Source organism: Oncorhynchus clarkii, chromosome 1 (genome assembly GCF_045791955.1).
Source record: "Oncorhynchus clarkii lewisi isolate Uvic-CL-2024 chromosome 1, UVic_Ocla_1.0, whole genome shotgun sequence".
NCBI lineage: Eukaryota > Metazoa > Chordata > Actinopteri > Salmoniformes > Salmonidae > Oncorhynchus > Oncorhynchus clarkii.
In genome coordinates, this window is record NC_092147.1 from 82,037,568 (window position 1) to 82,053,388 (window position 15,821).

A 15,821-nucleotide genomic window follows, 5' to 3' on the forward strand; every position below is an offset into this window, starting at 1 on the left:
AATGGTATTATAGTTTTTTTTACATGTTTTTATTTCTATTCGTTTTTTAAATTTCAGTTTAGTTTGTTCGTTTTTTCGAATTCACTTTACTCATTTTTATTTTGTTTAAGTTTGATTTTAAAAAATCAATACATTTTTTATTTATTTAGTTTTAGTGTTGGGGATAGAAAGTAGAACTGGGATGCTAGGAGCCATTTATGTGTTTTTGAGATGTCACCTCTTGCCACTGTGGGGAAGTAATGCATAAGGAGATGGGTCATGTTATAGGTTAGGTTTAAAGGTAGACTGTGAGATGATGTAGATGCACAAATTAAACAGTAGTAGTAGTGGGTCAATTTCCTCAACAACATGGGTTGAAGCGTGATGCTCAACTTCTCTGTTTTGGTCCTGTAGCTACCACATAGCAGTGTGAAGCGCACTTGTGCAAGTGATCCAATACTCTTTGTGACAGTGTGAGAGAAAAGCCTTGCATCATACTCATCTCAGTGGGTGAGTTTGAGCGGATCACTTTTGTCAAGTTGGTCACCACCTTTCAAAGTGTGGTGCATTCTGTGGATAAAAATAGTCAGACAGGTGCCTACAGTTGAAGTCAGAAGTTCACATACAACTTAGCTAAATACATTTAAACTCAGTTTTTCACAATTCCTGACATTTAATCCTAGTTAAAATTCCCTGTCTTAGGTCAGTTAGGATCACCACTTTATTTTAAGAATGTGAAATGTCAGGATAATAGCAGAGAGAATGATTTATTTCAGCCTTTATTTCTTTCATCACATTCCCAGTGGGTCAGAAGTTTACATACACTCAATTAGTATTTGGTAGAATTGCCTTTAAATAGTTTAACTTGGGTCAAACGTTTCGGGTAGCCTTCCACAAGCTTCCCACAATAAGTTAGGTGAATGTTGTCCCATTCCTCCTGACAGAGCTGGGTCAGGTTTGTAGGCCTCCTTGCTCGGATTGAGGTCAGGGCTTTGTGATGGCCACTCCAATATCTTGACTTTGTTGTCCTTAAGCCATTTTGCCACAACTTTGGAAGTATACTTGTGGTCATTGTCCATTTGGAAGACCCATTTGCGCCCAAGCTTTAACTTCCTGACTGATGTGTTGAGATGTTGCTTCAATATATCCACATCATTTTCCTGCCACATGATGCCATCTATTTTGCGAAGTGCACCAGTCCCTCCTGCAGCAAAGCACCCCCACAACATGATGCTGCCACCCCCGTGCTTCACGGTTGGGATGGTGTTCTTCGGCTTGCAAGCTTCCCCCTTTTTCCTCCAAACATAACAATGGTCATTATGGCCAAACAGTTCTATTTTTGTTTCATCAGACAAGAGGACATTTCTCCAAAAAGTACGATCTTTGTCCCCATGTGCAGTTGCAAACCGTAGTCTGGCTTTTTTATAATGTTTTGGAGCAGTGGCTTTTTTGCTGAGTGGCCTTTCAGGTTATGTCGATATAGGACTCGTTTTAATGTGGATATAGATACTTTTGTACCTGTTTCCTCCAGCATCTTCACAAGGTCCTTTGCTGTTGTTCTGGGATTGATTTGCACTTTTCGCACCAAAGTATGTTCATCTCTAGGAGACAGAACACGTCTCCTTCCTGAGCGATATGATGGCTGCGTGGTCCCATGGTGTTTATACTTGCGTACTATTGTTTGTACAGATGAACGTGGTACCTTCAGGCATTTAGAAATTGCTCCCAAGCATGAACCAGACTTGTGGAGGTCTACCATTTATTTCCTGAGGTCTTGGCTGATTTCTTTTGATTTTCCCATGATGTCAAGCAAAGAGGCACTGAGTTTGAAGGTAGGCCTTGAAATACATCCACAGGTACACCTCCATTTGACTCAAATGATGGCAATTAGCCTATCAGAAGCTTCTAAAGCCATGACATAATTTTCTAGAATTTTCCAAGCTGTTTAAAGGCACAGTCAACAAAGTGTATGTAAACTTCTGACCCACTAGAAATGTGATACAGTGAATTATAAGTTAAATAATCTGTCTATAAACAATTGTTGGAAATATTACTTGTGTCATGCACAAAGTAGATGTCCTAACCAGCTTGCCAAAACTATAGTTTGTTAACCAGAAATTTGTGGAGTGGTTGAAAAACGAGTTTTAATGACTCCAACCTAAGTGTATGTAAACTTCCGACTTCAACTGTAGGTAAAAATACTCCTATGCCTAAAGTGTCCCCACTTACACCAGCCAATAGCTAGCTTTTCACATGGCGACAACTGGTAAGACATTTCCGGAGGGCGGTCACGTGTGCTTGCAAGGCAGAGGTCCTGGGTTTTAGCCATGGCGTGAGCCGACTCAGTAGGATGTATTACTATGTGAATGTCCATCACACAATTTGTATAATATGTTATGAATTACAATAGCAAAAAGGGTTAGGGTTAGCTAACAAGCTAAGCAAGCAGCATTACGTCCTTTACACCTACATGTTGACTGCAATCATTAGGGTGTTTTGTTTACAGTGGATATATGCATGTTTAAAGTTGATATATACAAATAAATGTGATATTTGAGGCTCTCTCTCACTGATTGATGTACAATGTGTACACAGATAATATAAATATATTATGATTTAAGTTTGTGAGAAGGTGATATGGGGGTTAGATACATGAACAGTATACTATCAAGAAAACCTTTTTATAAACAATGGCAACACTGTCATGTTGATCTGAGCCTTGCTGTTGGAAAACCACTTTGGTGTCTGACTTTTGGCTGTCGCATATGCACCTCCCCCGACTTCACTCTTTGACTTTCGCCTACAGTTGGTTGCTTGAGCCTTACCACTCAAACACGCCCATTATCTGCGGTACTGATCTTGTTGAGTCTACCTTTAAAATGATAAAGTCAATCTCCCACCAGATTCATAAGCTTGAAAACCCAATTAGAACCCCCCCCCAAAAAACTAAAACTGAATATAATTTATAGTTTTTTTGCTTTTGTTTTGTTAGTTTTGGAGTCAAAGATAATAGTATCGAGTTGGGATCTCCTCACGGACAACTTAAGTATTTTAGGAACTTTTCAACTACTTAGCTTGTTAGCTAACCCTAACCCTTTTTGCTATTGTAATTCATAACATATTATACAAATTGTGTGATGGACATTCACATAGTAATACATACCATACGAAATGCTCTGAGACCAGGTTGTGATATGTCAGCTGGAAGGGATACTTTGATATTTGGCGATGATGCCCGAGATCTACTTCCACAGAGTCAGATGAACTCGTGAATACCATTTTTATGTCTCTGTGTCCAGTATGAAGGTAGAGGTAGTTGTGCTAATGCTGGATGTCTATGATACCCATAGACTTCCAGCCATTGCTCTAACGCTAGTTAGCGTTGGCTCGCAAAACTACTTCTGACTTCCTTCATACTGGACACAGAGACATAAAAATGGTATTCATGAGTTCATCTGACTCTGGGGAAGTAGAGAAAGTGCGTCATTGGCAAAATCCCGAAGTATCCCTTGAAAGGATTTAAAAAAAAATATTGAACCTTTATTTAACTAGGCAAGTCAGTTTAGAACAAAAACTTATTTACAATGGCGGCCTACTCCGGTCAAACCCAGACGACGCTGGCTTGTGACGACCAGATCTTGTCATAAGGTGCATAATGTCAAGGGACAGTACCGCAGAGGAATCGCAAATACAAATTTGATCTTACACACGTTTTATTATTTAATTATGCTTGGCAAATGACATTTCTTGGGATATTTCTAGCCTTATTTTCATACTGAATTAACCCACTGAGCACAGACATCAATTCCACATTGGTTCAACCAGTGTGTGCCCAGTGGGGATTGCTTTTGTCTATTTTTAATCTTGGTGAGAGTCAGTTTGTCCCTTTTTCTTTATCTTAAAAAAATAAAGCTGTACCACGTTGTTAAAATGTAACCATGTAGTCCATGATATGTTGTTGTTGTAAAAGTCAATCATCATTGCACAAAAGCCCTGATTAGGAACACTGTAGAAAAGGAGACCGAATACATAAGTAAGAAGAAGGGAACAAAGTATGACACCTTGCTAAGAAATTTGTTCTGTTCATAAAATGTTCAATTACATTGTTTCTGGATAAATGATTGCTTATGTTCTGGTTCTTCTCTCATCTGACAGGAATGCAGTAGTACAACCAACGGTTCTGCCACCAGAAAGCTTTTCAGAATGATCTATCACAAATACAAAGATGGCTGTTCATTAATCAACCGCCACACCTGCCTCCTTCACACTACACCACCTGTTGTATCGCAGGTTTACAATCATCGCTGGCTTCTCTTCTCGCCACCCAGAAACAAATCAGCTACTTGATCATCTGTTTAATGTTAAGGCTGTCAGAAGAGATTCCGTCGCAACATTACCCTTCAATACTTTACTTTGATTCCGTCGCAACATTACCCTTCAATACTTTACTTTGATTCCGTCGCAACATTACCCTTCAATACTTTACTTTGATTCCGTCGCAACATTACCCTTCAATACTTTACTTTGATTCCGTCGCAACATTACCCTTCAATACTTTACTTTGATTCCGTCGCAACATTACCCTTCAATACTTTACTTAGATTCCGTCGCAACATTACCCTTCAATACTTTACTTAGATTCCGTCGCAACATTACCCTTCAATACTTTACTTAGATTCCGTCGCAACATTACCCTTCAATACTTTACTTAGATTCCGTCGCAACATTACCCTTCAATACTTTACTTAGATTCCGTCGCAACATTACCCTTCAATACTTTACTTAGATTCCGTCGCAACATTACCCTTCAATACTTTACTTAGATTCCGTCGCAACATTACCCTTCAATACTTTACTTAGATTCCGTCGCAACATTACCCTTCAATACTTTACTTAGATTCCGTCGCAACATTACCCTTCAATACTTTACTTAGATTCCGTCGCAACATTACCCTTCAATACTTTACTTTGATTCCGTCGCAACATTACCCTTCAATACTTTACTTTGCAGACAATTACATTTTTATACAACTAGTAATTATGTTGTTGTTAACTGGTATACTTCAATAGCACAGTAATGCCACCAAGATGTCATGTTTTACACATATAGACAACATATTGAAAAAAGAGCTAACAAACATCATTGAACATTCTCCATGGCCCATCAAATGGTAAATGCCACTTTGATCAATTCAGGACCTAGGAACAGAAATAGTGACTTTAGTGCTTACAGTGACTACTACTCAAATGCTGAGGTATTCTGGTATTGGTTCATCAGTGGCTATGAAGATTGTAGGATCAAGTTTTCCCTTTTGAAAGCACCCAGAAATACTCCCCAATACGAAGTACATTGATTTGGTGTGACAGTAAGAACTCCTCTTTCTGTTTTTCTTTAGGGGCTGCATAAGAACTATATCAGCCCTGATAAAAAAAAATAGAATAAATAAATAATCCTCAAAAATGAGAGTTGGTCCGGGAGCAAAGTCAAAGGTCAGATATATTATCCTCATGATGCCCCTACGTCAGTGTTTCCCAAACGGTGGGTCGTGGCCAACTCAGAGTCGTTTTTGATCGCAGCCAGACTGGGTCCTGGTTACAAACAATTGTTCCCTTTACGTGGTTGGTCCAATTCCACAAGCTTTAGGTCTGTCACAACAAAGAAAAGTTTGCAAACTACTGGCTCGTGTCATTAAGGCACACCGTAACAAAATGTTTTAAAATGACAATCAAGTCCAGCTAATCTCTCTCTGTTTCGGACCGGTTTCTTCCATTTCATGCCTAATGAACTAGACCCCAGTGTCTCTTACAGTAGACAGCCCAGCATCTTCTCTCCTCAGGCTAGAAGGATAGGCTTCTCCTCATCTCTTTTCACCAGCAGCGTGGACAACATGGAGGAGGAGAAAAAACAGAACTCCACAGCAAAGCTGAGCTCAAACAGCTCCAGATTGACACTCATTATCCACTCAAACACGGCAGCTGAGTGCTTGTACAGGTATTCCTCCTGTACAAACAAGATGGTGTCTAGAGGGGTCAGAGGTCAAGGAGGGGGGAACAGTAGTTGTTGGGTGACAGGTTATGGCATACCCTCATCGAGTTTATGCTTATAGGAACCTACACATATGTTCCAAGGAAATACAATCTCTACAAGGCAAAAGACGTGGCAGTAATTAAAATATTACACATCAGTAAACAGGTAAACACACAGATAGGCATCCTCACTGTCAAGGTCCAGTATCTTGTTGTTATCCCCTACCACTTAGAACTGTGTCTTTCAGGGCCTGTGAGTGTTTGCAAAGTTGAAGTTGTATGGAAGTGGACACTCCTATTCGTGCATTGTGTTGTCCATATTATTTTCCTGAGTGTATGCACACCCAGCAATTTGACAGGTTCAGGGGTTATAAGCAGTTATGTAGTGAAGGGTAAACACAAACCTTTTTTTACCCACTTTTTCCAGAAAAATGTATCTGAAGTATAGAGAGAGTTACTTTACTTCAGTGTTTAACCACCTTTTTGTTTTTACCACAACATTGCTGGTTATAAGAGTCTGGGTTCAGGACTTTAGTTATAGTACAAGTGCAGGTGAAAGGATACAGCCAATGGTGACAATGATCTGGACCACAGTAGAGGTGACCCGTGCAGGGTAGAGGAACCACTCCATCTGGGTCAGAACACACTTCCTTGTGAGCACTGTGAGGAGCAGACTATAGAAACAGATACACAGGAAGCTCACCGCAGCCCCCAGGTAATGGGCCAGCTTCAGGTACTCGGGCTGGAGGAGAGAGGACAGACAGGTTACACTTAAATCAGGTAATCAGTTACCCTGGCTGGAGGAGAGGCTTAAGACAAGTTAACGTTTAGCTAGTCTAGTTAACTTGTTCCAGTCGAGCTGCAAAACACAAAGCCAAAGCACTTGTCACACAATACTCAAATTCTACAATGGTGGATATGTTTGGGTGACAGAAAATTCTAGGAACTTCTGCTAAAGGGGAAGAGTACAGTTCACTGGAATTATGTGCCCGAGTCGGACATGTTTGAATGACGGCAAACTTTCTGGGAACGTCTGTTAGAGGAAAAGAGTTCACTGTAAATCTGAGCCAGATAAAATACCTTCCAGCTAGCTGTAATCTAAGTCTGAGCCAGAGAAAATACCTTCCAGCTAGCTGTAATCTAAGTCTGAGCCAGAGAAAATACCTTCCAGCTAGCTGTAATCTAAGTCTGAGCCAGAGAAAATACCTTCCAGCTAGCTGTAATCTAAGTCTGAGCCAGAGAAAATACCTTCCAGCTAGCTGTAATCTAAATCTGAGCCAGAGAAAATACCTTCCAGCTAGCTGTAATCTAAGTCTGAGCCAGAGAAAATACCTTCCAGCTAGCTGTAATCTAAATCTGAGCCAGAGAAAATACCTTCCAGCTAGCTGTAATCTAAGTCTGAGCCAGAGAAAATACCTTCCAGCTAGCTGTAATCTAAGTCTGAGCCAGAGAAAATACCTTCCAGCTAGCTGTAATCTAAGTCTGAGCCAGAGAAAATACCTTCCAGCTAGCTGTAATCTAAGTCTGAGCCAGAGAAAATACCTCCCAGCTAGCACATAATGTTCTGAGAACCATATGTTTGGTTGTTCTATGATTATTTTGCATACAACCTTCCCACAACTTTCTGAGAATGGTGCAGGATGGTTGCTTGGCTTTGGAACATTCAACACATTGAAGGAACTTGACAAAAAAAATACATTATTGGTTTGGTATTTTATTACTCTAACAGAATGTTTCCTAAAAGTTCACACATAGTTCCATTTAATTTCACTGTCGGTAATATTCTAGGTAATATTCTAGGTAATATTTTAGGTAATATTCTAGGTAATATTCTAGGTAATATTCTAGGTAATATTCTAGGTAATATTCTAGGAACGTTACCCAACTGGTTTGACATTGGGAATGTTCTCAAAAAGTTCAGACAACGTTAAGAAACAAGGTTATTCTGTTGGAATTTCAATACAATAGGTTTGAATCTCACTGATGCTGTGTCACAATACAAAAATAGATGTGTTTGCATGATTAATTCCAGAGGAAATTCATTTCCATGTGTCCTATCTGTGCTTGGAGTTCAACAAAGTTAACCCCCAAATAAGCTAGCAGTGTTATTAAAAGTCTTATTAAAACATTCACTGAATGTTTTAAGGAAGTTATTTAAAAACAACTCCAAATCACCTATAATTTCAGTTCTCAGAGCATTAACAAAACCTCCTAGGAAAACTTTCAAGGAACCAGAGTAAAACGTTCTCAGAACCTCCCTGCAACCTAAAAATAAATGTTCCTAGAACAGGCAACATTTTTACTTCTGTTCTCAGAACATTTTAAAAAAACGTTCCATTTTACAGGTAAAGAAACATATAGAAACATACATATAGCTTCGTTCACACAACCAATGTGAAACCAAAAACATATGTTCCCACAACTTCCAAGGAACCAAATGTGCGAGCTGGGCTGTTACCAGTACCTTTACTAAAGAAGAGACAAAAGACTGTGCATGATCTTCTGAAGAATACATCTGACAAACTTGAAATAATTAAAACGTGAATTCTGTCTACGTCTATGAAATAATGTCAAAAAGGTACACATTGACATGTCTATTTTTCTATTGTACTTTCTACTGATGTTCGGCCATCCGTAGGTATGTCTGCACACACTAACAAACCAACCAATTGTATCATGGGTGTTTGTTTGCTTTACTGCCACTCCTCTCTTTGTTCACAATTCAAGATTTAATTGAACCGCAACTCAGGAGATATTTTTAACGTGCTTTGTCAGTGTAAGTAGAGTGTCAGTTCGAAGTACACATTAAACTTGATAGACCTTTGTGTCTTTCTCTAACCTAGATATTAAGTAGACTCCTGGATTTAAAATATGTTTTAATACATGTGAAGTTCTGTCTAACCTTGCGTGCCAGACTACTACGTTTGTCCTTACACTTCACCCACTCTCGCCCTGTCGACAATGACAACAAACATCCTGAGGGGCCTCTGTGTCAGAGACGTTACTTGCTCGATGTCGCTGTCTACAAGCAGAATTTATTTTTGCAGTATCGTGTACTATACACCCTTGTTTTTTCTTTAAGCACATACGTATAGTGAATTGCATGACACCCTGAGTAAGGATGAAACTACACTATATGTGCAGAAAGTACTTACGTTGCAGTTCCCAGCCACAAAGGCCCCGACAGCCGCCACTCCACCAAACACCAGGGCGATTCTGCTGAGCATGGAGTGGACACTGTTCCTCTCCAAGATGTGAGCATGGTGGAAGATACAGAACACCATAACTAAAAAATGGTTATTATAATGCATCTATAACATAGGGTAAATGGTTATTATAATGCATCTATAACATAGGGTAAATGGTTATTATAATGCATCTATAACATAGGGTAATTGATCAAATGTTCCTAAGATGATTATTACATGTATATACATTATGTGCAATAACACATCTAATCTAAAACAATGTGACTATATGGTTGTTATTGTTGTGTAATTTAATTACAATCAACTCGTTAAAACTTTGGTTTTGGTTTCCTCAGCAGGACAAACGCGTTCGATAAGAAATCTGACATACCAAACCGTTTTAAGGGTGACCTTGAGGTAAAATAACATTAAGTACATTATGAGCACATACTCTAATACTATAATATTTGTATCAGTATAGACATCTGCAGAGTGCATTGAGATCCAGTATGACCTGTGGATGTATACTGTAGGGTGAGCAAACTGTACAACTACAAACTTACACAGAAATGAACCCGCATTAAAGGTGGCTGTGAACAATGAGCTTTCTGGTAAGCTTGTTCCACTCGAGCTGCAGAACACAAGGCCAAAGCATATGTAAGACACCATTGTTTCACATCATACTGAAATGACCCAGTGACAATAATATTAAGATGACAGAGAACATTCTAGGAATGTCTCTTAAAAGCTGACACGTGTTCTGACGTGAATTGAACAGAGTTGAATTGAACAAATTATAATTCAATTTAAAATTCCATGTGAACTCAGTAAATTCACAAACTTCAAAATGGAGGTCCAATTTTAATTTCATTTTCTGAACTGAATGAGATGAAATAGTGTTAGTTGACCCTAACCTTGATATAGTAGTCTATGGTTACCTTATGGTTGGGACTTGACAACAAGCTATTGATGTATTGTCTCTGCAGTGGTTCCCAGGGGCCCTGAAAACAGAAAATAATCATGTTTACAGACCTTCTCTTTATCTATGGTGGTCTTCAACCCTGGTCCTGGAGGGGACAGGGTGTGGCATGCACACTTTTGTTACAGCCCAATAGCAGCAACACACCTGATTCAACTAATTAAGTTGATGATTAGTTTTAAATCAGGTGTGTTGGTGCTAGGCTAAAACAAATAGACTGCATACCCTGTGGATCTCCAGGACTAGGGTTGAACAACGCTGCTTTAGAAATACGGATGTATAGGATCTTAATTTGAGCCAGTTTGCTACAGCAGGAAAATAATCCTGCAGCAACAGTAAATGTGAAATATTATGTGGATTATAATTAATGGTTATTTATGTAGGGATTGATATATTTTTCGTAAGAGAAAATCAAGTCGGAAATGTAAAAGTGGAAATGACAAACTTCGAAGCCTATTTATACCTCAAATACACTACATGTTAATCATTTCCTGCACTGCAGGAAAGTTCTCCTGCAACAAGGTGATCAAATTAAGATCCTACATCTGTATGCTTGTGTTACATTAAAACAATGTATTTCATTGATATGGAATTGGCTGAAAGAACCAATCACAATGGTCTGTAGGAAATCTCACAAACAGAACACAACGCACCAGTTGTTGAGGGAACACACATGGTCATAGCTGTACGCCAGGCCATACCTGAAACAACAAAACAAACACACTCATTTGATATGATTAAAGTGCCTAATTCTCTTAGCATGTATGGTTTTTCAATGTATAATATGATATAATATACGCTCCCATTAATGAACACTGAATACCTTGAGGATCAATAAGTAACCAGGAACTGATGTGGGTGACTAAGCAAAAGTACACAGATGTACGTGGTTAGAATATTATTAGCAGCCCTGTTACAAAGCCACTCATATCCATATATGTGAATGCCTTTACAGGCAGTCAACCAGTGTCAATAAGAAAGTACCAGACTGTACTGTGCCCTCTGAGGACAAACAAAGGTTGAATCAAATGTCTCTACATGAACGAATATAACTTTTTCCTTTATGCTGCACATCTAGTAACAATAGACAGAACTGTGCAGTGACTATTAAGCAATAAGGCCTGAGGCGGTGTGGTATATGACCAATATACCACGGCTAAGGGCTGCTCTTAAGCACAACCCAACACGGAGTGCCTAGAACAGCCCTTAGCTGTGGTATATTGGCCATATACCACGAACCCCCGAGGTGCCTTATTGCTATAATAAATTGGTTGCCAACGTAATTAGAGCAGTAAAAATAAATGCTTTGTCATACACGTGGTATATGGTATGATATACCATGGGTGTCAGCTAATCAGCATTCAAGCCTCAAATGAACCACCCAGTTTATAATGAAAGTTAAATCATGTCTCACAATGTAGGAAGTGAAACAATTGGTTTATGTTTTGCACGTTGTGAGGTGGGCTCTAAGGTGGTGGCTCTGACTCTACAGGTATCCTAAATGTTCTTTCTGGAAAGTTCTGTTTGTCACATGCAGGTGGTCTAAGGGTATTTTCACAACACTTTCAACAAATCTTAATGAGGTTATGACATTTATATTGGAATCACTAGAACAACAATCACTTCCTGGTTTTAATAATCACGCATCTGTCACACCCTAATCTGTTTCACCTGTCCTTGTGATTGTCTCCACCCCCTCCAGGTGTCGCTTATTTTCCCCAGTGTATTTATCCCTGTGTTTCCTGTTGCTCTGTGCCAGTTCGTCTTGTATGTTTGTCAGGTCAACCAGTGTGTTTTCCCGTTCTCCTTTTGCTAGTCTTCCTGGTTTTGGACTACTTTCCCGCCTGACTGATCTTCGGTACCTTTTGAACTCTGAACTGGTTTTGACCTTTTGTTTGTCCACGACCATTCTCTTGCCTTACAATATTTAATAATCCAATAGGATTGTCTGCATCTGGGTCTCGCCTTGTGTCATGATAGAATCTGTGTGCTAAGAAGGTGGCAGTATCACCATGAAGGTGATTTTATAAGAAACATAAAAAATAAAAACACAGTTTTCCCACACTAACTAGGTTTTCATCCAACCTTCAAGTTTTAATGTCACATGCACAAGTGCAGTGAAATGCCTTTCTTGCGAAATCAAAACCCAACAATGCAATAATCAATAACAATGTCATACAAAAAAAAACAGGAGAAATAAGCAGAAACATGAAGAACACCGAGTAAGCACGCTAGCATATGATACAGGGTCAGTTCCAATACCATATTTACAATGCGCAGCGATACTGGACTGATGGAGGTAGATATGTATAGGGGTAAGGTGACATGATATAAAATAGAGTAGCAGCTTGTATGTGAGTGTGTAGAGTCAGTATAAATATATGTGAAGAAAGTACATGTTGGAATAAAACATGACAGGCCTGATGGAAACAGAACACAAATATTGTTATAATAACCATCATATCGAAGTAAATCACAGACTCCTCAGGAAAGCACGCAAATTAAAGACATGATGAAATAACTTCACAGGGTGGTGAAAGTGCAAAGTAATGAGCTTGATGATCCTTTCCAATAAATAGCGAGGGGTATTATTTTGGTGACATGATCATCGAGGCTTGGCTGCCGTTTGACAAATAAAAATAATCTTGCTCTTCAATCCATAATCTCATAATGTAGGCTATACGTTTGCTGTTGGTTAGAGAACAGGTGCCAATACCGGAGTAGGCACACTCGCTATATGATGCAACATTTTTGTGAGAATACCATCAATAGAGTTGAAAATGCGATGGAAACACATTTAACTTGTATTTTTTATTCGGTAGGCCCTACATGGGAATCGAATCGCAAAAGTTGTTTTTATGTGCACCACATCATCACACACAGATTTTTATCTGCAACAAGTCAATTTGATGGAAACATACAGTTGAAGTCAGAAGTTTACATACACTTAGGTTGGAGTCATTAAAACCCGTTTCTCAACCACTTCTTGTTAAAAAAAAAAAAAAAGTTGGGTAGGACATCGACTTTGACATCTACGAGTCATTTTTCCAACAATTGTTTACAGATAGATTATTTCACTGTATCACAATTCCAGTGGGTCAGACGTTTACATACACTTTGTTGACTGTGCCTTTAAACAGCTTGGAAAATTCCAGAAAATTATGTCATGGCTTTAGAAGCTTCTGATAGGCTAATTGACATCATTTGAGTCAATTCGAGGTGTACCTGTGGATGTATTTCAAGGCCAACCTGCAAACTCAGTGCCTCTTTGCTTGACATCATGGGAAAATCAAAAGAAATCATCCAAGATCTCAGGAAAAAAAACTGTAGACCTGCAGAAGTCTGGTTCATCCTTGTCATTTCCAAATGCCTGAAGGTACCAAGTTCATCTGTACAAACAATAGTACACAAGTATAAGCACCATGGGACCACGCAGCCATCATACCGCTCAGGAAGGAGACGTGTTCTGTCTCCTAGAGATGAACATACTTTGGTGCGAAAAGTGCAAATCAATCCCAGAACAACAGCAAAGGACCTTGTGAAGATGCTGGAGGAAACGGGTACAAAAGTATCTATATCCACAGTAAAACAAATCCTATATCGACATAACCTGAAAGGCCGCTCAGCAAGGAAGAAGTCACTGCTCCAAAACCGCCATAAAAATGCCAGACTACGGGTTGCAACTGCACATGTGGACAAAAATTGTACTTTTTGGAGAAATGTCCTCTTGTCTGATGAAACAAAAATAGAACTGTTTGGCCATAATGACCATCGTTATGTTTGGAGGAAAAAGCGGGAAGCTTGCAAGCCGAAGAACACCATCCCAACCGTGAAGCACGGGGGTGGCAGCATCATGTTGTGGGGGTACTTTGCTGCAGGAGGGGCTGGTGCACTTCACAAAATAGATGGCATCACGGGGGAGTAAAATGATGTGGATATATTGAAGCAACATCTCAAGACATCAGTCAGGAAGTTAAAGCTTGGTCGCAAACGGGTCTTCCAAATGGACAATGACACCAAGCATACTTCCAAAGTTGTGGCAAAATGTCTTAAGGACAACAAAGTTAAGGTATTGGAGTGGCCATCAAAGCCCTGACCTCATTCCTATAAAAAGATGTGTGGGAAGAACTGAAAAAGTGTGTGCGAGCAAGGAGGCCTACAAACCTGACTCAGTTACACCAGCTCTGTCAGGAGGAATGGGACAAAATTCACCAAAATTATTGTGGGAAGTTTGTGGAAAGCTACCTGAAACGTTTGACCCAAATTAAACAATTTAAAGGCAATGCTACCAAATACTAATTGAGTGTATGTAAACTTCTGAACCACTGGGAATGTGATGAAATAAATAAAAGCTTAAATCAATAATTCTTTACTATTATTCTGACATTTCACATTCTTAAAATAAAGTGGTGATCCTAACTGACCTAAAACAGGGAATATTTACTAGGATTAAATGTCAGGAATTGTGAAAAACTGAGTTTAAATGTATTTTGCTAAGGTGTATGTAAACTTCCGACTTCAACTGTATCTAGTGGGAAAATGCGCAATTGTTTTTATGCACATTTTTGAATATTCGCATGAAAATCTGTCGCCAATTGGATGTCAACCTAGCTATAGTAATCATGAGACCGTGTGAATTATGAGATGAATGGAAAAACTAAATACTGGCATATACAATGCACTTTATACTTATTTTTTTGCACAGTATTTACATGTGACAAATCTAAGTGAAGTAGCTCAAGTACATGTTATTTAAGGTCTTATAAAAGATTAGAAAGAAAATATAGATATATTCTTGTTTAACTTACGTCACCCAGGTTCCAATGAGAGACACTAAGGAGAGGGAGATGGGGAGTAGACTCCAGAGGACCATGTCTTGGTAGTTCGGTGAGAGAGACCAGCAGCAGTAGAAGTACAGTGGGGACGCTCCGGGTCCAGACACTGTCGGTCTCAGTCTGGCACTGTGAGATTCCTCCTTCAGCAGAGTCAGTCATCCACACAAATGGCACCACCTTGTCCTGACAGAGGGCAGATGTGAGGAAACACAGGGAGGGCCCGCTTGACGCCATCTCACTGTTTGTTTTAAGTTACATAGCACACCCTGCACAGGCTGCATAGCTGTTAAACTCATGTTCCCCCGGTGGCAGTTCAGAGCTCTCCTGTACATTGCTTAGATTCCGTTACTGAACTGGAAACTTAAACTTGAACTTTCAGAACCCATTGTCCTTTATGGTTGTGAGGTCTGGGGTCTGCTTACCAACCAAGAAGTCACAAAATGGGACAAACACCAAATTGAGACTGCATGCAGAATTCTGCAAAAATATGCATGTACAATGTAAAACACCAGATAATGCATGCAGAGCAGAATTAGGCCGATAACCGCTAATGATCAAAATCCAGAAAAGAGCTTTTCAATTCTACAACCACCTAAAAGGAAATTATTCCCAAACCTTCCATATCAAAGAGAGATGAACCTGGAGAAGCGGACCTGGTGCTCCGTTCACGAACACAAACAGATCCCACAGTGCCCCAATCAAATCATGAGAAATATATATATATATAAAATATTACTTGACACATTGGAAAGAATTAACAAAAAACAGAGCAAACTAGAATGCTACTTGGCCCTAAACAGAGAGTACATGGTG

At 39.4% G+C, this 15,821-nt stretch overlaps 1 protein-coding gene across 1 annotated transcript; it reads right to left on the reverse strand.

The window, feature by feature from the left end:
• Positions 1-4,951: 4,951 nt before the first annotated feature.
• LOC139417980 (transmembrane protein 150A-like) lies at positions 4,952-15,114 on the reverse strand. The gene is made up of 7 exons (XM_071167030.1): positions 14,982-15,114; positions 10,827-10,874; positions 10,133-10,195; positions 9,758-9,825; positions 9,162-9,292; positions 6,571-6,748; positions 4,952-6,000 (listed from the first exon to the last, which is right to left on the reverse strand). Exons 1-7 carry the CDS (start codon positions 15,044-15,046, stop codon positions 5,813-5,815), a joined length of 741 nt encoding a protein of 246 aa, XP_071023131.1. The 5' UTR covers positions 15,047-15,114; the 3' UTR covers positions 4,952-5,812.
• Positions 15,115-15,821: the final 707 nt, after the last annotated feature.